Here is a 25098-nt window from a genome sequence, read left to right on the forward strand (position 1 = left end):
GCCAATGTTGCTCTTCTCAGCTCCTGGGACCAGTTTTCTGTGTCAGTTATACTTCTTGTCTGTGTGACAAAATGCCTGACAGAAACAACTTAAAGGAGAAAAGGTCTATTTGGGCTCACAGTGTCAGAGAGATTTCAGTCCACCATGGGGGAAGTAGCATGGTGGAAACAACCAGTCCACAGAAGCAGATGGAGGTTCCTCACATCAGGGCAGTCCAGGAAACAGGGAGCACAAGCCCAAACCAACAGTGGATATAACCAGCAAAGCCCCCGTCTCCGTGACCTCGTTCCCTCAGCCACCTAAAGGCTTCATAGCCTTCACAATAGTGTCATTGGTGTTGACCAAGTCTTCAAAACATGAACCTGTGAGGACATTTCAAATTCAAAGCAAAACATAGTACATGCCATGTAGAGAGAGGTGGGGGGGGGCGGGGAATGTGTGCAAAAGATCCAACTCAGGGACTCATGAATGCTATGTATATGCACTCACAGTGAGCTGTATACCGCCAGCCCCCATGCAGGGATCTTACAGGAAATGTTCAGGATGTTGACTACCGCTGGCAATCATCATCAAGGTCCTAAAGGATTCAAATTTAGTAGGAAAGTAGCCCATTTGGAAGTAGAGATGGATGAAAACCTACCTTTTCTCTTCTTTTCTTCCTTTCTGCTTGTGGCCATCAGTATAAAGGGAGGGGAAATTTAGAATTTTGCTAGTAGGTCACCTCCAGACATGATGAATCGTGTGATGCACCTCTCCCCAAATGACCTTAAGTCTCAACCCAGTAACTTGTGAATCACAAGGTTGCACCCTTTGGAAGAGAGGTGAGTTCACTGTAGCCAAGTATTGGTGTTTTTGATAATGATACAAGGGAAGGAGAGTGTACAGAGGTTGGGTGGCCAAGGGTGGGCTGTAGGAGGACCTTATAGTTACTCCTTTAACACCCATCTCTCCTCTCTGGGTTAACTACATGTGAACTCACAGCTCATCTGGCTTATAGAAGGACAACTCCATTCCCAGATCAAGACCTGGGCATCTACTGATAGTAGCTCACATGAGTGACCTAGGGCAGATCTTAGTGGTAGCATCTTCTTGGAACTTCTGAGCAACATGTTGTCTCTTTCTCTTCTTTTGGGATGACAGTGTTGGAGAATAGAGTGCTATAGTAGCTGCATGACCATCATAAGGGGAAATAAACTAAGAGCGAAACCAACCTAAGGAGAGAAAAATCAAGAGATTCACAGAGAAATGGAACTACTTGTGATTATTCCATGCCCAACTTTATCCTGGGCTTTTGCATTGTGTGATGTCCATTTGAAGAGCTTTCTGTTGCCTGAGCCCAGTAGCCAACCATTATACAGTATGATAAATGGTAGAGTAAAAGTATAATAAAAGAGCTGGATGGTTAAGAAAGAAGACAAGTGCCCATTTCTTTAAGCACATAGGGTAGAAATTTTGGGGAAGGAGTTCGCACTTCTTAGCATTAAGCACACTCTTGTCATAGAGACTGGATTGACTTGACTCACCTGTAGCCATCAGCACACTTCCCCTTGTCCATCCAGGTAAGAATAGAAGTATAAAGGCCTCCAGGACAAGGTGGAGCAGCTGGCATTTAGAAGTCTCCAGTAGACATTGATGATGGCTAACTGTCCACCATCTGCTGCTCTCGACCCCTCAGGAGGCTGAAGGACCTCCCTGATGTCCACCACACTGTGAGCATTCAGCATTCAGACACCCTCTCACTTCTTGTTCACCCCTGTGGCTTTGCAGGAGATGGATTACATGTCTCCCAGACTGGAAGCTTTCCTCTCGGAACCCATTGGGGAAAAGGATATCACCTGGGTGGATGGAATCAGTCAAGAGCTTGCCATCAATTTGGTCACCAAAGGTTTTAACAAGGTAATTTGGTTCTTCCTTTCCAATTCCTTATTCTAACCTGTCTTCCTTTAGTCCTACCAGATGGCTGCTCTCACCACGTGTCCCCACGAAAGGCCATCAGACAGCAAAGCTGCCACCTGGCAGGGCGCCACATACTCCAGTGCCACTCACCCACATGCTTGGGCAGCCTTGAGGGTTTATTGATGGCAGGTAAATAGAATTGCTTCAGCTCAGAGCAGCTGGGTTAGGCAGAATTTGCTCAGTGTTCAAATACTCAGAGCTTGACAGGGGTCCCGGGACAGAGACAGAGCTGTTAGGATGGGTTCCTGGGTCCATTCCCCACCCCCATGACGGAGCTACAGAGTCGTGCTTGCACCAGAGTGGCAATGACATGTGGAGAAGCAGCCTGAGGTCTGTACAAGGATGAGGAGAAGTGAATTATTCTAAGCTGTTATTGCCAGCCCAGGAATGGCCTTGAGGATATCCAGCAGAATTGGGATGCATTAGCATACTTCCCATTGCCATAGCCAAATATTTGATACTCAGGATATTATAAAGAAATGGGTTCCTTTTTAGCTTTTTTTTTTTTTTTTTTTTTTTTTTTTTGGTTTTTCGAGGTAGGGTCTCACTCTGGTCCAGGCTGACCTGGAATTAACTCTGTCATCTCAGGGTGGCCTTGAACTCATGGCAATCCTCCTACCTCTGCCTTCTGAGTGCTGGGATTAAAGGCGTGCGCCACCACGCCAGGCTTGGTTCTTTTTTATTTTATTTCATTTTATTTTTTGAGGTAAGTTCTCATTCTAGCCTAGGCTGACCTGGAATTCACTATGTAGTCTCAGGCTGGCCTCGAACTCACAGTGATCCTTCTACCTCTGCCTCCTGAGTGCTGGGATTACAGGCATGCACCACCACACCCAGCAAGAAAAGAGTTCTATTTAGCTCACAGTTTTGGACACTGAAAGCCCAATATTGACTGTCCCATATGTTTGGCCTCTAGTGAGGACCTTCCTGACCATTTCAAATCATAGTGGATGGTACTACAGGCAGGAGCACACATGTGGGGAGAAACCATATTGTGAGACAGGAAACTAGAGGGTAGGGAAAGACTGTTCTTCTTTTTAAATTTTGATTTCATGAACTTAACCAGGTCCTCACACAAACTAAGCATGTGCTCTACCTACCACTAAGCCACACCCTCATTCTTGTCTTTTTGTCACAACTCACTCTCTCAAGAACTAATCAGGTTCCCAAGAGAACTACATTGCTCTTTTTCATGGGTGCTGTCCCCAGTGACCAAACAATCTTCCACTAGGTCCCACCTCTTAAAAAAAAAAAAGATATTTATCTGTGGCTGGAGTGATGGTTTAGTGGTTAAGGAACTTGCCTGTGAAGCCTAAGTTCCCAGGTTTGATTCTCCAGTGCCCACATAAGCCAGATGCACAAGGTGTTGCATGTGTCTGAAATTTGTTAGCAGTAGCTTGAGGCCCTGGCACACCCATACTCTCTGTATCTCTCTCCAATAAATAAACAAAATATTTTTAAAATGTATTATTTATTTAAGAGAGAAAGACACACACACACATATATACACATACATATATGGGTGGGGGAATGGATGCCTCAGGGCCTCCAGCCACTGAAAACAAACTCCAGACACATGTGCCACTTTGTGTATCTGACTTTATGTGGCTACTGGGAAACCAAACCCAGGCTATCAGTGTTTCAAGCAAGTGCCTTTAACCACTGAGCCATCTCTCCAGCCCCAGGTCCCACCTTTTAAAAGCTGCATCATGTCTACACAGAAATATTTAGGCAATTCCAAAAAAAAAAAAAAAATGAAACTCTGGGAGGACAAATAAGCTACACCCAAATCACACCACTGAGTATTCTATGTAATTACTTTTTTAAATTAATTAATTTAAGAGACAGAAACAGGGCTGTAGAAATGGCTTAGCAGTTAAGGCATTTTGCCTGCAAAGCCAAAGGACCTTGGTTCAATTCCCCAGGACTATGTAAACCAGATGCACAAAGCTTATGTGTCTGGAGTTCTTTTGCAATGGCTGGAGGCCATGGTGCACCCATTATCTCCTCTCTCTCTATCTCTACCTCTATCTTTCTTTTTCTCCCTCAAATAAAAAAAAAATTTTTTTAAGGCAGAAGCAGATAGAGAGAGAATGGGCATACCAGGGCCTCCAGCCTCTGCAAATAAACTCCAGATGCATGTGCCACCTTGGGCATCTGGCTTGCGTGAGTCCTAGGGAGTTGAACCTGAGTCCCTACGTTGAAAAAAAAAAAAAAAAATACCCTGCATGGAACCTGAGGAGTGCATGGGAGGCAGTCCCAGAATGAGTTTCAAGAAGAGTGCCTACGAAGCAGGGAGGAGAGCCAGGCTGCACTGCACGCCCAGCTAAGAGAGGCACAACCTGCTGCCGTACCTCCCTTCCATTTTCAGCGAGGTCTCCACCGGCAGGCAGGAACATTACAGAAACACTCAGGGGCGGGGGATTACCGTATGCCTGGCTGATAATACGTGTGTTTCACCCCCACACTCTAAACCCTGGGCCCGTGGTTTTCTGACTGGCATTGCTATGCTGTGCCTGTTTCTCCATGTTCTGAATCTCACCGCCACTGACCAGCAGTTGAATATCCAGTAGGTGGTGTTGCCAGGAGAGTGGAGCAGCGTGGCCGAGGGGAATGGATTCTTCCCTCCCTGATCAAGGAAGAGAACCATTCCCAAGAGGGCAGGGAAGCCTGTAGGTGTAGCTAGGGGGGGAAATGTTTGATTATTAAACATTCTTTAAAGAAACGACTATTCCTTTTACTCTTTGTACTGGCTACTTGTTGCTGTGATGGAGCACTTAACACGAAGCAACTCCAGGGAGAAAGGGTTTATTTTGGCTCATAATTAAGAGGAGTGCAGTTCATCATGGTGGGGAAGACCTGGCCGTGACAGCAGCTTGGTCCCTAACATCAACCAGGAAGCAGAGGAAGAGGGATGTGAGCCTGTATCTGGCTTTCTTCTTTTAACTCAGAATGGGTCATTCCTTCCCAATCCTTTCTGGAAACATATTCCACACTGATCGGATGAGGATTCTGGTTTCTTTTCTTTTTTGTTATTGGTGTTTTTAAAAATATTCTTTATTTATATGGAGAAAGAGAGAAAACAGGCATGCCAGATGCATGCAAACTCCAGATACACGAGCCACTTTGTGCATCTAAACACTGGGGAATCGAACCCTTTCCTCCCATGAGCTGCTTCTGGTTAGGTGTTTCTCCCAACAATGAGACAGTAACTACAGCACACTCTAGCCCAGGCTGACATGGAACTCACCCTGTAGCCCGGGCTAGCCTCAAGCTCACAGCCATCCTCCTACCTCAGCCCTTCAGAGTGCTGGAATTAAGGTGTGAACCACCATGTCTGGCTAGGAGTTGACATCTTGACTGAGCTCTCCAGTGAGTATGAAAGTGACCTTGGGTTATACTGTCGTAAACTACACAAGAAGATTCAGGTAGCTGTACTTCACAGGAGGAATATCAGACTGAGATGTTGGGGTGAGATTCAGCACAAGGGCCTGGGACCCATCAGACCCTGGCCGAGTCCAGAAGACCCACATCTGGTGCCCACAAGATGAGTAAGTGCCTCAGGATGTGAATGGATGTGGGCAAGGCCAGAACAACAGCAAGTGGTACAGGTCTTTAGGGCAAAGCTGATTATCCCAGTGAAGAGCAGACTCAAAGCAGCCCAGAGAAAACACAGTTATGTTTTTGGTTTCTGAACTCCTGAAGACTTGAGTAGATCAATAGTTTTGTTCTTCATTTCTTTTTCTTTTTGGTTTTTTGAGATAGGGTTTCACTCTAGCTCAGGTTGACCTAGAACTCACTATGTAGTGTCAGGGTGGCCTCAAACTCATGGCGATCCTCCTACCTCTGTTTCCCAGTTGCTGGGATTAAAGGCATGTGCCACCACACCCGGCTTGTTTTTCATTTTGAGATGAGGTCTTACCCTGTTGCTCAAGCTGGTCTTGAATCTATGGGCTCTAGTGAGCTTGTGCCTCCTTACTTATTCGGAGTACAGACACACGCTCCTCCACACTGCAAATAGCAGGAACCCATGGTCGAACTGCAGAGAGCCCCAGCGCCTCCTGTCCTCTCTGTAGCATTGGACGCCCACTGCCTGACATCTTGGCCCTGCAAAGAGTCAGCCACCCAAGCCTGGGGATTACCATGCATAGGGTTGTCAACTGAAATACAAAAGGCCTGGTTAAATTTTAATTTTGCATCAACAAATAATTTAATAAGCATGTCCAGGTGGACACAGTCTAGAATGGAGGAGGAGGAGGCCTGCTTTGGACTGAGCAGTCACACTAACGGCTCCGCAGTTTGTACAGGAAGTGAGCAAGAAATACTGAGTTTGTCTGTGGCCATACCACCCTCAATGCACCTGATCTTGTCAGAAATCTTGGGTTTGCAAGGTTGTCCACCTACCACTGGGGGACCTGAAGACGTAAGTGTCCATGCTGGGTTAAAGGAAATAAAAAAAAAAGTCATGTCATCGAGGAGCAGCAGCGTCTTGCGACAGTGCTAGACATGCCGTGCAGAAGGCCAGGAGCTGAAGAACAAGGGCGGGGGAAAACTCAAGAAGCTTGAGGGTGAAAGAAGCCGAGACCAGCTACCTCATCGGACAAGGATGTAGTGAAGGATCAGTATGCTAATGAGCGAGGACCGGGGCCAGCTACCTAGTTTGAGGGGCCTGATGCAGAAAGACAGGTGAAGCCCTGTGTTCAAATGCATAAAAATTTCAATATGTCACAGCATAACATTAAATGGGATCAATTTTTTCTTTTCTTTTTTTTTAAATATTTTTATTTATTTGAGGGAGGAACAGGCAGATAAAAAGACAAAATGGGCACAGTAGGGCCTCCAGCCACTGCAAACAAACTCCAGATGCATGAGCTCCCCCACTTGTGCATCTGGCTTGCATGGGTCCTGGGAAATCAACCCGGGGTCCTTAGGCTTCACAGGCAAATGCCTTATCCGCTAAGCCATTTCCCCAGCCCTCAATTGTTTTTTTCCGTGCACGGTCCCCCCACATGGATCACCTGTGAGGCAGATTCAGAACACAGTCATTGAGCAGTGAGCGGACACTGCACTCAAGAGAGCGGCTCCTGTCAGCCTGGGGGAAGGCACTGGGCAACCTTCCCTGTCTGGACTTGGAGTTGAGACAAGCCTGCTTCTGAGTCACCGTCTTGCTGCTCAGGAAGACATGCACCTTCCAGGCAGGCTTGGCCATGGCCACTGTCCAAGGTGGTTGCCATCTGCTCAGGTGTCTGTGTTCGGGTATCACATTCCTTGCAACAGGAGTTCTGGTTAGGGGTTCACTTTGCGGAGGCAGTGGGGAGACCAAGAAGACATTAAACAGGGTTGTGACCAGAGCCCGTGACTCCCACTTCTCTCGGGAGCAAGGTGAAGTCCTCAAGGACGAAGCAAGAAGGCAAGTCATCTTTCTTTCTGCACTCCCGGAAGGTGCCAGGCTGAGACCCAAGGGAAAGCCCTGGACGGATGGAGGAGCATCAGGTTGCAACTTGGCACTGAAGCCCTTCTCCCTGCCGCGTTCCTGGAAAGCCTGCCTGGGTCTCACTTGTGCATTTCTGGGCTTGCTGGCTGCTAAGGCTCTGATTTCCACACCAGCAGATGCCATGGCCGGCCTCAGAAAGGGGCAGAGAATGCCTTTGCCTCCATATTGGGCTGTGGAAGGGTTGGATGGGGAAGCACTGAATGGATAGAGACAGAAGTCTCAATCTCTTGGATGTTTGGGGACACCTTCTGAAGAATGGTGGACAGAGTACCCGTGAGGATCGAGAGACTAATGCGTGTCAGGTGTCTTTAGTAATGAGTAGCCTGTTGCTTGTTATACAAGTCTCATTGATGTCTCCTTCCTGCTCAAAACGTGTGTATCATGCTGTACTCAGCTGGATATCTCCCACACATATAGCACTGGGTCCAATGGACCCTTTAGAGATGTCAGTGTTTTAAAATGTTGATTTATAACCATCTCAGTAAAATGCACCAGCGAAAATGGGGTGATATTGATTAAAAAAAATGAGATCATGCTAAGCAACTGCTTTAAAAAAAAAAAATAAAGTAACAGTTTACAATCACCATGAAACCCTGGCTTTTTTCTCTTTTCAACAACTGGACAATAACTAAAAATAAAACCCCAGGCTGGGGTGAGACTTAGTGGTAAGTGCTTGCCTACTGTGTTACAGGTTTTGAGTTTGATCCCAGCAACACAAATAAATAAAACCTCCAAACGTTAACTCTCGGGTGCACCTTTTATGACCAGGATTTGGTTTTTATTTGATTTAATTTTGTTAAAAAAAGAAATGTTCCCTTTGGTTGAGATGAAGTTTGCTTTGTTTTATGTAACAGAAAGTCAACAGACAGCAGTGGGTTTTCCTGGAAAGGGCCCAGAACTCCAAGGCGTGGGTGGATGTCGGTTCTCTTCATTCCAACTTGGAGAGCCCCCAAGCCAGGCCCCAGAGATGCATACGTAATGTGACCTGAAGTCTCTGGCCTCTGCCTTATTTCTGATTCTGCCAGTTTATGGCCATGTGGCCCTGCTTCTTGTTAACAGTGGTGTGATAAAATTGTGAAAGCTGTGGAGGGTGAATTGTCAGAAAACTCAAGACTGCCATAGGACCAAGTTTCTAAATTTCTCAAAACTATTTTTATTTATTTGTAAGCACACACACACACACACACACACACACACACACACACACACAGACAGAGAGAGAGAGAGAGAGAGAGAGAGAGAATATGGACACACCAGGGCCTCTAGCTGCTGCAAATGAACTCCTGATACATGCTCCACTTTGTGAACCATCTTTTTGTGGGTACTGGGGAATCAAACCCAAGTCCTTAGGTTTTGCAGGCAAGTGCCTTAATCACTTAATCATACCAGCCCCATTTCTAAAAAAAGAAAAATTGCTTTTCAAGATAGGGTCTCACTCTAGCCCAGGCTGACCTGGAATTCACTATGTAGTCTCAGGGTGGCCTCAAACCCACAGTGATTATCCTACCTCTGCCTCCTGAGTGCTGGGATTAAAGAAAGGCATATGCCACTATACCCAGCTCTAAATTTTTTAAATAAAGCATACAAAGTAATTGGTTCCATTGTGGCATTTGTTTTCCTCTTTCTTTGGGGTGGGGGGGGGGCAGTTTCACCATAGAGTTTTGTTCTAGCCCAGGCTGACCTGGAATTAGTCTCAGGCTGGCCTCAAACTCATAGTGATCCTACCTCAGCCTCCTGAGTCCTGGGATTAAAGGCGTGTGCCACCATGCCCAGCTTTAAAAAATATATTTTATTTGTTTACATGCATAAGAAAGAGGGGTGGGGAGAGTAAATATGGATGCACCAGATCTTCTTGCCTCTGCAAACAATTGCCAGACCCATGTGCTACTTTATGGGTCTGGGTTTATGTGGACACTGGGGAATCAAACCCAGGCTGGCAGGCTTTTGCAAGTAAACACTTTTAACAGCTGGGCCATCTCTCTAGCCCTGGTATTTTCATACATTTATGTCATTATACTTTGTTCTCATTCACCTCCCCCCTAAACTTTAAAAATTTACTTATTTATTTGAGAGAGAAAAGGAGAGAAAGAGAGAATGGGTAACCAGGGCCTTGTGCTGCTGCTCATGAACTCCAGCTGCGTGTTTCATTGGCATCTAGCTTTACACCAGGTACTGGGGATTCAAAACCTGGACCATCAAGTTTTGCAAGCATGCGCCTTTACCACTGAGCCTTCTCTTCAGCTGCCTCTTTAGTTTTTAGTCCACAGAGATTCTGAGGAAGTATATTACCTTTTCCAAGAAACAGAACAAATAGACACATGTAATTATACGAGAGGGTTTATTAGATGGCCTCATGCGATCAGAGGCAAGTAGCTCCACTGTGGCTACCCACAGGCTGGAAGTCAGGGAAAGTAGCAGTTAACTGCTCAGTCTACGAGGCTGGAAACCTCTCATGGAGAGAGAGAAAGAGAGAGAGGGAGCAGACACATAGCCCAAGTTGAAGAGGGATAAGGTTTAGAGTGTTTTATACCCTGTGTGGTTTCCAGAGAGTGACCTCTCCCAAGGCAGAAGAGCAATGCACATTTTTGTAATGCTTTCCCATCTGACTCACTCACTCCCATGCGGCCAGGTCAGTGGTGGAAGCCTTGCAAAGGCCCTGTGCGTTCTCCTTTCAGTTGAGTTACGTGAGATCACACAGGCAGCTTGTAAAAACAAATGTGAGGCTAACTCGTCCTTCACCTGCCAGCCGCACATGCCACGGTTCTCAACTGAGGGAGATTTCTTGGCAGGTGGACATGGGAAAATGTCTGGAAATCACGGTTATTTCTTTGGGAGACTGGGGGGAATGCTACTGGCATTTTCGGGGTAGAAACCAGAGATGCTGCCAACCACGCTGCCTTGCACAGCAGTCCCCTACACCACAGACTTAGCCAGAAGGTCAGCGGTGCTGAGGTTAAGGAAACCTGTGCTCCTGCAATTGAGAAAGTAGTGGGGTGAGAACTGTCTCTCACTTGACGTTGTATGAATGCATCTCAGAGAAACCCTTGGACTGAGGATTGTAGCTCTTGGGGTGTGGCTAGCATATGTGCAAGGCATTGGGTTGGGTCCCTAGTGCTAGTACCATCACCATTTCCCCACAAAAAAGATAAGAGAGGGCTGGAGAGATGGCTTAGCAGTTAAGCGCTGGCCTGTGAAGCCTAACGACCCCGGTTCGAGGCTCGGTTCCCCAGGTCCCACGTTAGCCAGATGCACAAGGGGGCGCACGCATCTGGAGTTCGTTTGCAGAGGCTGGAAGCTCTGGCGCGCCCATTCTCTCTCTCTCCCTCTATCTGTCTTTCTCTCTGTGTCTGTCGCTCTCAAATAAATAAATTTAAAAAAAAAAAACTGACTTTAAAAAAAAAAAAGATAAGAGAAGCCAGCTATGCTGGCACATGCCTTTAATTTCAGCACTTGGGAGACTGAGGTAAGAGGATCACCGTGAGTTCAAGGCCAGCCTGAGAGTACACAGTGAATTCCAGGTCAGCCTGGGTTATAGTAAGACCCCCACCTTGAAATACCAAAAATCTAAAAATAAAAATAAGAGAAGTATTATATGACAGGCTTGAAAAGAGCCTCAGAGGTAGGCTAATTCTCCCTGTACTCAAAATATTCCTACTGGCCCAATCTCAGCTGGGCACCTGTTAGAAATGGAGACTGTCTACTGCAAATGAATTTCAGATGTATGTGACATCTTGTGCATTTGGATTTACATGGATAGTGGGGAATCCGGCTTTGTGGGAAAGTGCCTTAACTGCTAAGCCATCTCCCCAGAATCTATTTTTTAAAACACTTACACTTTTTTTTTTTTTTTTTGAGGCAAGCCCAACAGACTGGGCCTTTTTTGTTTTTTTCTAATGAGAGCGCAAGAGCGAGAGCAAGAGAGAATTGGGGCACCGGGGCCTCCAGCCACTATACTCGAACTCCAGATGTGTGTGCCACCTTGTACTCATGTACGACCTTACACATGCATCACCTTGTGCATCTGGCTTACATGGGATCTGAGAAGGTTGAACATAGGTCCTTAGGTTTCACAGGCAAGTGCCTTAACTGCTAAGCCATCCCTCCAGTCCTTGAAACACTTTTTTTTTCTTCTTCTGGTTTTAGGGGTTGAACCCAGGGCCTTGGGAAGGCTAGGCAAATGCTTTTTAACTGAGCTATGGTCCTCAGCCCAGGGACAATTTTTAAACAGGTTTTAGAGATAAGAACATTGAAATGCTAAAAAGTTAAGTAACTTGCCTGGGGTGACACAGCCGTGAAGCAGTAAAGCCAGAGTGTCGGGTGTATTCTGTGAATGACATTTAAATAATGTCATAGTGAGGGCTGAAGCATGGAAAGCTTCCTCTATCAAAGGGTAACTGCACTGTATTAGCGTATTTATGCCCTCCTCCTAAGGGTCGGAAATGCAAAGAAATTAAGGCGTTGTCTTTAGCCAGTGAAAAGATTTGAGGCTGGGTGAACCATCAGTGATTTTTTTTTTTTTTTTTTTTTTTTGAGGTAGGGTCACACTCTAGCCCAGGCGGCTGACCTGGAATTCACTGTGCATTCTCAGGGTGGCCTCGAACTCACAGTGATCCTCCTACCACGGCCTCCCCGAGTACTGGGATTAAAGGCATATACCACAAAAAAGAAAGAAAGAAAGAAAGAAAGAAAGGAAGGAAGGAAGGAAGGAAGGAAGGAAGGAAGGAAGGAAGGAAGGAAAGGAAGGAAGGAAAGGAAGGAAGGAAGAAGGAAGGAAGGAAGGAAGGAAGGAAGGAAGGAAGGAAGGAAGGAAGGGAAGAAGGGAAGAAGGGAAGAAGGGAAGAAGGGAAGAAGGGAAGGAAGGGAAGAAGGGAAGAAGGGAAGGAAGGGAGGCTCTCAGGCCTCACCCTAGTCTTAGTTGCTTTGTCAGAAACTGTCCTTTCACAACATCCCAGGGGATTCCTTTGTTTCTCACAGTTTGAGGAGGACAAGGCCTAGTGACCGCAGGTTGACAGTCCTAGACCAGCACTGAAAGACGAGTGATTAACTTGGCCTCATCGCTCCCCAGGGGCTTGTCACCAGACACTCCTGGCTGGAGTCAGGGTTTCAGGGACTGAGTCTCCCTGGCGTGTGACCCATGCCCTTTTGTGTGTCACCTGAGCACAGAAGGCTGGAGGAGGCAGGGCGCTCCGGTGTCAGCGCCGGCCCTTCTCATCTTCCCTGCGTGCTGCCCCTCCTCCAGGCCTATATCCTGTTGGGACAGTTCCTGCTGATGCACAAGGATGAGGCAGAGTTCCAGAAGTGGATCATCTGCTGCTGCGGTGCCACCGAGTGCGAGGCCCGGCAGAGCTCCACCTGCCTGAAGAAGTGGTGTGCCTGCTTCCTGTGATGTCCCTGCCCCGGCCACTCTGCCCCTGTACATGATGCCCTCACCACTTATGCCCAGGCTCTGAGTTGTTCCTTGTGTTTTCAACTTTTTTTGAGAGACAGAGACAGAGAAGGAAGCCACAGTGCTTTTAACCATCTAGCATTGATTCATGCAACATCACTTCTGCCTCCCAACTCTATATTCTAGGTGGTTGGTGTTGTTTTGTTAAAATACTTTATTATTTGTAAGCAGAGAGAGAGAGAGAATAGGTGCACCAGGGCCTTTTGCCACTACAAACCAACTCCAGATGTATGCACCACTTTGTGCATCTGGCTTTGTGGGTACTAGGGAATTGAATCCAGACCACCAGGCTTTGCAAGCAACTGCCTTTAACTGCTGAGCCATATCTCCAGCCCTATTTTATTTTTTTGAGGCAGTCTTATTCTAGCACAGTCTAACCTGGGATTCACTCTGTATCCCAGACCAGTCTCAAACTCACATTGATCCTCCTACCTCAGCCTCCTAAGTGGTAGGGTTATAAGAACAAGTCACCACTCCTGGCTTTATATCTTTATATTCTCTCTTTTTGTTTTTCAGGGAGAAGGACAGTGTTTATTATTATCTGTATGTACAGAAAGCTCAGTGGTGTACACTCAGCCCAGTTTGGTGGCCAGTTCTTTGGCCTTTGCCTTTTCCAGCTTGGCAATGCGAGCCACAGGTTTTGGACCCAGGACATTGCCTCCCCAGTGGCGATGAATCTCATCGTATCTGTCATTGTAGTTGGTCCTGATAGCTTCCACCAGTTTAGCCAGGGCGCCTTTGTCTTCTGAGTTGACCTGTGTGAAGGCAACGGTTGTGCACGTCTTCCTGTGGACCAGCCTGGCCTTCCCCTTGACGATGTAGGATGGACCCCCAATTTGCGGCACAAGGCAGGCAGGAACACTACCAGCTCAATGGGATCCACATCATGTGCAACCACCACCAGCTGAGCCTTCTTGCTCTCCACCAAAGTTGTGACGGTGCTGACCCCCACTCGAAGGACGGGGGTCGCTTAGTCGGGACGTCCCCTTTGCCAGCAGCTTTTTTCTCAGCCCGGGCCAACAGCCTCTGTTTCTTCTCCTGCTTAGTCTCTGGCCTGTACTTGTGGGCGAGCTTCAGCAGCTGGGTAGCTGTTTGGTGGCCCAAAGCCTGGGTGACCGGGTTGATCACAGGAGGCACTTTCAGCCACTTCTACAGGATAGCCCCTTGCCACTGCAGCCGGATGTAACGGGGCCATTTGACAAAGCCGGTGAGGTCCTTTTTGGGCTGAATGCCCTGTCCAATGCCAAAATTCTTGGGCCTTTTCTCAAACAGAGGATTTACGACCTTTTTGGCTTCCTGCTTCTTTACAACAGCAGGAGCGGGGCCACCTTCTTCCCCTTGGCCTTCTTTCCTTTCGGCATCTTGCTTGGCAGGAGGAGAGAGCTCTGTCTCTCTTTTAAGAAGTCACTGTCTGGAAAGGAAAATTTCTCTTTCTTGAAATAGTATATCAGGTATATATATATATACACACACACACACACACATATATATATATATATATATATGTATGTATGTATGTATACACTAATATATGAGATATATATAACTAATGTATATTATTTATGTGTGTGTGTATATATATATATACTAATATATGACATATATATATAACTAATGTATATTATATATGTGTGTGTATATGTATGTATGTGTGTGTGTGTGTATATATATATATTAGTTAGTTAATTTATTTGAAAGAGAGAGAGAAAGAGGCAGATAGAGAAAATAGGCACGCCAGGGCCTCTGGCCATTGCAAACAAACTCCAGATACATGCCCCCCCCCCTTGTGCATCTGGCTTATGTGGATCCTAGGGAATCAAACGGGGGTCCTTAGGCTTCACAGGCAAATGCCTTAACCGCTAAGCCATTTCCCAGCCCCTATCAGGCATACTTTTAAGATCGTCACTGTTGGATTGATTTTGCACATGCGTGTGGTAGATGTGCACTTGTGTGTGGATGCCAGAGCTTGATGCTGGGTGTCTTCTTTGACCACTCTCCACCTTGTTTACTGAGGCAGGATCTCTCACTGGAGCGCAGAAGTCGCTTCCCAGGCAGGCTAGTCGGCCTGCTCACCCGAGTGTCCTCGGTCTGTGTGTGCCCCCGGAGGGTTGGGGTTATAGGTGGGTTGCCCACTCAGCAATTACCTGGGTGCTTGGGGATCTGAACTCTGGTCCTTATGCCTGCACAGCTAACGCTTTTTCTACTGGGCCATCTTCCCAGTCCACAATTCCCACCCAGTACAACTTGCTTTTTTGTCCCCTATGGTCTCTCTGTGGACTTCCCCTCCCCCACCCCCAGCCCCCAGGCAGCTACCACAGTTTTCTGTCCTTATAGTTCTGACTTTTCCAGAAATCCATATAAATGGAATAACACAGTATGCAGCCTTTTGAAACTGGATCTTTCTTTCTTTCTTTTTTTTCTTCAGTTAGTATAATTCAGGCTTTTTAAACTCAAAAAGGTTTTATTCAATGTTGTTGATGTTTTCTGCTGTGGGCACTCACTGTTCTGTAAACTCCTCAAGCTTCGCAGTGAGTAATAGCGGCCTTCTGCTAGGGGTCTCTCTACAGGAGCGGGAGCAGACAGCTGAGAGCAAGAGAAGCTGCCAGCCAGCCAATACCCAGGACGCATGCAAGTCAGTGGGTAAACACTTCAGCATCCTTGCCTTTAGGATGGGACAGCTCAGAACCAGGCCGCCCAGGTTCCCCAATGATGACTCGCTCTTTAACACCCCTGTATCCACCCTCACCCTTCTCTTCCTGTCCTACTTCTCTGATCCCCTTCCAGTATCCCCCGTGATCCCTCCTCTCTCCCTCTGCCACCCAAAATGTTCAGTTTTAGTCTCAGAATCCATTTCTGGGAGAACCTAACCAAAGACAAGAGTATTGGGATTTAGTTTTGACAAGAGAGGCAAAAAAAAAAAAAAAAGAGGAGGTTGGAAGGATGGCTCAGTAATAAAGGCACTTGCTTGAAAAGTCTGACAGCCTGGGTTTGATTTTCCAGTACCTATGTAATGCCAGATGCACAAAGTGGCCAATGCATCCAGAGTTTGTTTACAATGACAAGAGGCCCTGGATCACCCATATTCTCTCTCTATCTCTCTGCTTGCAAATAAATAAATAAATAATACTTTTGAAAAATAGAATTGAAGCCGGGCATGGTGGAGCACGTCTTTAATCTCAGCACTTGGGAGGCAGAGGTAAGAGGATTGCCAAGAGTTTAAGGCCACCCTGAGACTACAAAGTGAATTCCAGATCAGCCTGAGCTAGAGTGAGACCCTATTTCAACCCCCCCCCAAAAGGAATTGAAAGAATTTCTGAACTGTGTTCAATTCTTTTGTTCTTTTTTGTTTTGTTTTTTGTTTTGTTTTGTTTTGTTTTGTTTTGTTTTTCGAGGTAGGGTCTCACTGTAGCCCAGGCTGACCTGGGATTCACTATGTAGTCTCAGGGTAGCCTCGAACTCACGGCGATCCTCCTGCTTCTGCCTCTTGAGAGCTGGGATTAAAGGCGTGTACCACCATGCCTGGCTTCAATTCTTTTCATCATTAGATATAGTGGTACATTTCTAGGTCAATTTCCTCTAGGTTTTGGGGGTGGACCTCAATGGTAGACTTGTTCAGCATGCATGAGGCCTTTGCTTGATCCCTATTGCCACACACAATAGATTTTTGTGTATGTGTGTGCATGTGGTATGTACATGTGTGTGTGGACATGTATATATGGGTGCTTGTACACATGCGTGCACATGCATGGAGGCCCAGCCCAAGGCTGACATCAGGTGTCCTTTTTTTTTTCCCAAGGTAGGATCTCCCTCTAGCTCAGCTGACCTGGAATTCACTATGTACTCTCAGAATGGCCTCAAACTCATGGCGATCCTCCTACCTCTGCCTCCCAAATGTTGAGATTAAAGGTGTGAACCACCATGCCAGGCTTCTTTTTTTTTTTTTCTTTTGAGAATGCGCATGGCCTCCAGCTGCTGCAAATGAACAGCAGACATATGTACCACCGAGTGCATGTGGCTTACATGGGTCCTGGGGAATCAAACTGGGTTCTCAGGCTTCACAGGTAAGTGCCTTAACCACTAAGCCATTTCTCCAGACCAATTTTCTTTTCTTTTGTTTTCTCTTCTCTTCTTTTCTTTTCCAGGTGTCTCTTGATAATCACACTCTTATTTAAAAAGGCATGGTCTCTCACTTGAAGTTATAGCTAGCCAGATTGCCCTGGGGGGGTCTCCTGCCTCTGCCTCCCAAGTGCTACAAACACAGGATGGCCACCATACCCACCCAGCACTTATGTGAGCACTGGGCATCCAAACTCTTGTGTGCTTGTGTGGCAAGTGCTTTACCCACAGAGCCACCTCCTCAGTGCTCCCAAATAGATGCTTTAATGAAAAAAGTATATAACATAGAAGAAACAGTAAAGAGCATCATCGGTTTAAATTTTAAAGTTATTTATTTATTTACTTAAGAAAGAGAGAATATGGGCATGCCAGGGCTTCTGGCCCCTGCAAACAAATTCCGAACTCCAGATACATGCACCATTGTGCATCTGGCTTATGTGAGTACTGGGGAATTGACCCTGGGTCCTTTGGCTTTGCAGACAAGCACCTTAATTGCTAAGCCATATCTCCAGCCCTAACTTTAATTTTTAAATGTAGAGGGTGTGAACTCCTGCTACCAAAATAAAAAGGACTGTTCATTTATCTTCCCCAGTTTTCATTTTTATTGGTTTCATTGATCCTTTCAGTTCATTCAAGGTTTATAGTGAGTACATTCTTGCCATAAGCACAATCCCTATTGTACATGATAGAACTTATCATCAATCCTTGTTAGTGTCATTATTTTCAAGGTCATAGCTTTGTCATTCTTGAATTCTTTGGTACCTGTCCTTTTTGTTTGAATTGCATCGTGCAATCAGTCAGCATAGACAGGGTTATGTTACTGTAATAACCTCAAAAATCTCAATGATTTACTCAGTAAAGGTTGACTCTCACGCTGCATGTCCATTATATGTGATCGGGAAAACTGTCTCTTGTCACTATGAGTTGTGGCTGGATGGAGATCCCTACTCCATACACACTTCTTTTTTTTATATAAATTTTTTTTTAATTTATTTATTTATTTATTTGAGAGCGACAGACACAGAGAGAAAGACAGATAGAGGGAGAGAGAGAGAATGGGCGCGCCAGGGCTTCCAGCCTCTGCACACGAACTCCAGACGCGTGCGCCCCCTTGTGCATCTGGCCAACGTGGAACCTGGGGAACCGAGCCTCGAACTGGGGTCCTTAGGCTTCACAGGCAAGCGCTTAACCACTAAGCCATCTCTCCAGCCCTCCATACACACTTCTATGGTAACCAGAGCAGCAGGAAGGAGCCAGGGTGAATTGCATGCACACTGTGTCTCAAAGCCTCTCTCCAGAAGTGATACATCCCACCTTGCCAAAGCAAGTCCTGTGCCCACACCTAACTCTAAAAGGCCAGCTCCGGTAGTTTTGAAATACAAAAGAAAAAGAAGTGTTGGGGATAGCACTAACCAAGACCAACATCTTCAGTGAAGATCTTTATGTTTTTCTCTAAACACCTCACTGGTGGTACATTTCTAAAGTTATAATTTTGGATTATGCCAACCAAAGTCTATTCACCCTTCCCAGTTCTTCCTTGGCTTTCCTCAAAGAGACACAAGAGTCAAGGATTTGCGGTGAGCCAGTTGGATTAAGTAGCTTTATACCCCAAGAGCTCAGGATCTGACCATCAAAAGTCTTTCCTTGCCTCCTCTCTCATGGCCCACCCTTGAGCTAATAATTCTCCAGTGACAGAGTGGCAGTATTTAGATGTCACTCATCTTGGAAGACAGGAGCTGGTTGACTCCCACGGAAAGAGGGAGGGGCTCTTGTCTCGGTCTATTTTCACATACTCCAACATTGCTGAAATTCATCCCTTTGGCCAGGGGTATATAGAGATGGCAGGGAGTGCAGAAACTTGGAAAATACATGGCCCCCAGAAGGGTACCCCTACAGATGGATTCCAACACAGATATCGAAGACAAGCCCTCCCTTGTGCAAAGGGATATCAGAAGTGGTGGTTTGGATGTCCCACTTGGCCTCACGTGACTATGATAAGCCTTATACTTACTCTTCAGCGGGTGGAGCCGGGGAGGAGGTGAAGCCTTGCTGGAAGAGGTGTTGCTGGGGGTGGGCCTTGGGGTGCCACAGCCCAGCCCTGCTTGCTGTGCTCAGCTCACCTCCCTACTTCACGCCGATGCCCAGCCATCTGTCTGCTCCTTGTCACAATGAAGCTTCCCCTCAACACTGTAAGCCAGAATAAACCTGTTTCCTTCCACAAGCTGCTTCTGGGTGGATATTTTATCACAATGAAAGGGAAGTACCTATTACACCAGGGATGAATGCTGTTCCCAAAAATATTCCCCTAGACTAGGAATTGTCCCTATCATTCATTCATTGCTTTGAAGTTTTTGTCTTCCTTGTATATAAACTCATTGGCCTTAATTCTTCAATAAAATTATTGGCCTCTACTCTTCACTTTTTATTTATTTATTTCAGACAGAGAGAGAAAAACAGGCAGATAGCTAAGAGAGAGAGAGAGAATGGGACCAGAGCTTTTAGTGCTGCAAACTCCAGACGCATGCACCACCTTGTGCATCTGGCTTACGTGGGTCATGGGGAATCAAACTTGGGTCCTTCGGCTTTGCAGGCAAGTGCCTTAACCACTAATCCATCTCTCCAGCCCCACATTTTTTTTTTTTTTGAGGTAGAGTCTTGCTCTAGTTCAAGCTAACCTGGAATTCATTATGTAGTCTCAAGCTGGCCTCAAACTCACAGCAATCCTCCTACCTCTGCTTCTCGAGCGCTGGGATTAAAGGTGTGTGCACCACCAATATACCCGCTACTCTTCACTTTTGTTCAGTTTCCTATAGTCCCCTCCCCTCCCACTAGGAGTAGAAAGACATTCCTAGCCCTTGGACTTAGACCTGACGTGTGACTTGCCTCAGCCAATGAGATTAGGTGACAATGACAGGTTGTCCACACTGAGGCCCTGTTCATATCTTCTTTTTCGTTTTTATTTACTTTTTAACTTAAATTTAATTTTTTTCCTGCTTGTATTTTCATTCAGTTTCCTGTGCCTCTGCCAATCCCCAGAGAAGGGCTACTTCCTTGGATCAATGTGGTCCCTCATCTTAGCCCCCAGAAGGAATCCAGGTGAAACTAAACCTTAGCCCAACCTGCAGCAAGAACAAGAGGCCTGCAGCTGCGGCCTGGCTGCCCAGCTAGCCCTGTGTGGCCCAGTCACTCCTCAACTCACAGATGTAGTTATAAGGAAAAAAGGTTTGCCAGGCATGGTGGCACATGTCTTTAATCCTAGCACTTGGGAGGCTGAGGTAAGAGGATCCCTGTGAGTTTGAGGTCAGCCTGAGACTACATAGTGGACCAGAGAGAGAGCCTGCCTTGAAAAAGCAAACAAAAAAAAAGAGAAAAAGAAAAGGTTCACTATTTACAGTTCCTGATATTTGAGACAGTTTGCTCCACAGCAATATCTAACTGATACCTTTCTCCTTGCTCAGATGAGTCTACCCTGGAAAAGTGTGCTGCATCAAACTCCAAACACTGTTTATTTTGTTGAGGTAGGGTCTTGCTCTAGCCCAAGCTGACCTGGAATTCACTATATAGTCTCAGGGTAGCCTTGAACTCACAGCAATCCTCCTACCTTTGCCTCCCAAGTGCTGTGACTAAAGAAAGGGGCACACCACCGCACCAGGCCCAAACACACTTCTATCTGGAGAAGAGCTTGGGGCAGGTCAAAGCGAGCACGGTTTCTGGAGGCAGTGAGACATAGATGTGAATTCTGCCTCTGCCAATCTCCACCTCATCCTGAGTGAGACACTTAACAAAGCTGAGCCTCAGTTTCCTCATCCATGTTATGAGGGAAGAAGGTCATAACCAACGTGCCTCACAAGGTATATCAATGCTATTAGTGTGCAAATTACATGGTGCAATAAATGGCATCATTATCTCTGGTCTTCAGGTCTTTATTCTCTTGTGACAAGAACCCAGATAGCAGCTTATCTGCTCCAGTCCACTTCTGCCCTGGGCAACTGGCCACCACTCTTTAATAGGTGAGGAAAGGCAAGAGATGAACATCAGCTTGTCTCAGATTTTCTTTTTCTTTTTTTTCCCCGAGATAGAGTCTCACTGTAGCCCAGGCTGATGTGGGAATTCACTGTGTAGTTTCAGGTTGGCCTTGAACTCACAGTGATCCTCTATTTCAACCTCCAGAGTGCTGGGATTAAAGGTGTGTGCCACCACACGTGGCTTTGTCTCAGATTTTGACTGTAATCTTGTAGAGTCATATCAAGCCTCTGTTCCCAAAGTATTTTATTTTTAACATTTTATTTATTTATTTGCAAGCAAAGAAAGAAAGGGAGACCCAGAGAGAGAGAGAGAATGAATAGGTGAGCCAGGGCCTCTTGCCATTGCAAAGGAACTCCAGACATACGCACCACTCCATGCAGCCGGCTTTACGTGGGTACTGGGGAACAATGCAGGCTGTGAGGCTGTGCAAGCAAGCACCTTTAACCACTAAGCAATCCTTCCAACATTTTAAACTTTTTTTTTTTTTTTCAAGGTAAGGTCTTATTCTGTAATTCACTATGTAGTCTCAGGCTGGCCTCAAACTCCCGGTGATCCTCCTACCTCTGCCTCCCAAGTGCTGGGATTAAAGGTGTGTGCCACCACGACCAGCTTCCCCCAAAGTAGTTTAAAGGACACATGACAAGTGACAGGTATGCCAGTCCTCAGCATAGCTAATGGTGCCTCCTCTTCTTGGCAGGGTGGTGCTTCTGTGGTTTGACAAAGGGCTGGGGCCTCAGAACACTGATCACATGTGGTGGGTCTGAAGCATCTGAAGCAGGAGTGAGTTGACCATGAGAAGGGGGGTTGGGCCTTCCCCTTGGACTTGGATCTTTGTAGTGTTGGGTGTCCATGAGTCAATGATTTCAGTTGGAATTTGCCAAGTGTATAAGGTTTAAAGCATGCTTAGGTGCTATGGGAGAGGTAGAGGAAGAAGGAAGGTGCAGTTTCTCTGGCTTCCAGGAGTTGCATCATGATGAGAGGTGAGTGGGAGAAGGAAGGAAGTCCAGCAGAGGTGTTTAGAGGTGTGTCTCAGCTTGACACCTACTCTGATGTGGATCCTAAGGTCAGAGACCTTGTGCGAGTGACTCGTTGGGGGTGTCCCCAGGAAATGCAGGTGGCGGTCAGGAACCTGACAGGGAAGGAGCCCTGCTACTGTCTCTCACTGTGGGCAATGGAAGCTTTGCCCTTGGGGGCGATTCTGGCCACCAGTGAAGAGCAAGCATATAAGGAGACCCTGACCTGGGGTCTCCACACACCACTCATCAGTAACTGCTCAGCTCCTGAGCTCACCCCTGGGAAAATGTGCCTCCCTGGCAGCCCCTGCCTGGAAACAAGAGGTGGGAACCTGGAAGGTACTGGGAGCTTCTGCCGCAGGTGGGTGGTGGAGTGAGACGTGGGGCTTGGCTTTGGAACAGAATCCTCCCTGGTCACAAGTTATAAGACCTTTGCAAAGCTACCCCCTCAGTCCAGCCAGGAGACTGTGAAACGCCTATCCGTGCACCTAATTCAAGTGGTAGGAAGATAAAACTTCCGGGTGCATAGTCAGAGCTCCGTGCACACAGCGGCTCTGACAAACCAAAGCATTCAACTGTACAACACTGAGTGCGCCTGGTCACTTAGAGAAGTTGCTGTGGAGCAGTATGGTCATCTTTAGAAGGAGACGACATTCGAGCTTGGTATTAAAGGGCAGTCCCAGTTGAACAAGCTGAGGATGGGGAAGTGGGAGGTGGACAGAGGGGCATGGTGGCGGAAGCCAAAGCAATTGAGTTTAGCTACTAATCTTTCTCAAGGTCTGCCTTCTGTTAAAGCCATGCCCCCCCAACCCGCCTGCAGAGCCCCTTTGGCAGTGGAGACGATGCTTGGTGATGTAGTTGATGTGCTGATGGGCATGAAGGTAGCGCTCACAGGGATGGGAATCAGAGAGGAAGACCCACTGCTATGACCCCAGAAAGTTGCCCAAGATGTGCTAAGGTGGAAGTGGGTGACTAAAACATATGCCACAGTTCTGGTGTCCAGCAGACAAAAAGAAGCATCTACCCACAAGTGCTGATATTCTAAAGGGAAAGGGCAGGAAACAAATGCTAATAAGTAAATGCATTAATTTGCCATATAAAACCACCAATTTTTAGGTTGAAATTAAAAGGTGATTTCACTTTTTATACTTAAAAAAAATTTTTTTTTGTTCATTTTTATTTATTTATTTATTTGAGAGTGACAGAGAGAGAAAGAGACAGATAGAGAGAGAGAGAATGGGCGCGCCAGGGCCTCCAACCACTGCAAACAAAACCCAGACACGTGCGCCCCCTTGTGCATCTGGCTAACGTGGGTCCTGGGGAATGGAGCCTCGAACCGGGGTCCTCAGGCTTCATAGGCAAGCGTTTAACCGCTAAGCCACCTCTCCAGCCCTAACTTTCTATACTTTATAATTTGAATATTTTAGCATGGCTACTTGTGCAAATGGGGGGGGGGCAATACACGGCACCTCCATTTTAGAACGTAGGAAAACTCAAGAGTTCCAGAGGTGTGGTGACTTGGGCCTTCAGTGCAGCCATGCTGAGGGGCCTCACGTTGCTGCTCTCGCTCCATGAACTCTGTTTACCAAGCAGAAAAGTTCCTCATAGTTCTCCTGGTTGGAGAGTTTGTTGATATTTTTGAGATAGGGTCTCTACTCTAGCTCAGGCTGACCTGGAACTCACCATGTAGTCTCAGGCTGGTCTCAAACTCATGATGATCCTCCTACTTCTGCTTCCTGAGTGCTGGGATTAAAGGTGTGCACCACCAAGCCCAGTCTAGTTGGAGGTTTTTAGATCTCCTTTCTCACTTTCCCAGGCTCTACCTCTCCCTTTTCCTTTCCCAAGGCCAAAGCCACTGATGGTCTCTGACATCCCCGCACCATTTCTTTCCTGACATTTTTGCTTTGTTTTGTTTTTCAAGGTAGGGTCTCACACCAGCCCAGGCTGACCTGGATTCACTATGTCGTCTCAGGGTGGCCTCAAACTCTCAGTGATCCTCCTACCTCTGCCTCCCGAGTGCTAGAATTAAAGGTATGCTCTGCCACTCCCAGCTTCTGCTGTTTTCTATCAGATCCTCAATAGCTGCCTATCTGTTTCCCTCTGTAGCCACACCTGACTTACTGCAGTATTGCTAGGACTGGCCGAGTGACTGAACTGACTTAGACCAGATTGCAATGCCACTGTGGGAAGGACACTGGGAAGAGATTTAAGAAGACCTGGAAAATGCCTCTAACTGGGGCTGGACCATGGGCAAATCGTATTATTTGACTGCATTTCTGTTTTCTGAGTTGTGCAATGAGGAAAATATGCTATTTTCTATCTCCTTTGTTCGAAAGAGAACTCCAAAAAAAGACACAGGGCATTTTAAATAGAAAAGGAGGTAGCGCACCCTCCAGCAATGTGATATGCCTGCATGATTTTGGTTTGGATGACAGATGCCAGTGAATGTGGCAGTGGCTCCTCAGATCTCACTGCTTGTCTGCATTAGTCAGCGTAGGCTGGGTCGGCTGTGGTAACAAGCATCATCCCAAAACCCTGTTGTGAAAAGCTGTCCTTCAAGCATAACAGCAATTACCATGTGGATCAGAGAAGCTGTGGTTACCCTCGGGAGGCCCTCAACAAGATCAGGCCCATTGATATTATTTTATTTTATTATTTTATGTTATTTGAGAGAGAGTTGGTGTGCCAGGGCCTCAGCCACTGCAATCGAACTCCAGACACTCACGCCATCTAGTGGGTATGTGCGACCTTGCATTTGCCTTTGTGCGTCTGGCTTATGTGGGATCTGGAGAGTCAAGCATGGGTCCTTAGGCTTTGCAGGCAAGTGCCTTAACCACTAAGCAATCTCTGCAGCCTGATGTTACCTGATAGAAGGAGCAGGTAGGAAGGGTCATTAGACCTTTGTCTGAGATTCCAGTCACTCCCACCCTCCTATGCTTCCTCCTTGATGTATGTGTTTCTGGCAAATGACTTAACCAGGGAGCAATCTCTCTAGCCCTGTATGTAATTCTGCTTCCACTGAATATGGTCTCTGGGTGTGCCCGAGT

The 25098-nt window shown here is 46.6% G+C and overlaps 1 protein-coding gene and 1 pseudogene across 1 annotated transcript; one reads left to right on the forward strand and one right to left on the reverse strand.

Moving 5' to 3' along the window:
- The first annotated feature begins 1770 nt into the window (after window positions 1-1770).
- Window positions 1771-12836, forward strand: Banf2 (BANF family member 2). Its single transcript, XM_004668729.2, has 2 exons — window positions 1771-1896; window positions 12690-12836. The coding sequence occupies exons 1-2, from the start codon at window positions 1771-1773 to the stop codon at window positions 12834-12836; spliced, it is 273 nt and encodes a 90-aa protein (XP_004668786.1).
- Window positions 12837-13415: 579 nt separating this feature from the next.
- Window positions 13416-14266, reverse strand: LOC101598528 (annotated as a pseudogene).
- Between the last annotated feature and the right edge of the window lie 10832 nt (window positions 14267-25098).

The sequence above is a fragment of the Jaculus jaculus genome, chromosome 8 (assembly GCF_020740685.1).
Source record: "Jaculus jaculus isolate mJacJac1 chromosome 8, mJacJac1.mat.Y.cur, whole genome shotgun sequence".
Lineage (NCBI taxonomy): Eukaryota > Metazoa > Chordata > Mammalia > Rodentia > Dipodidae > Jaculus > Jaculus jaculus.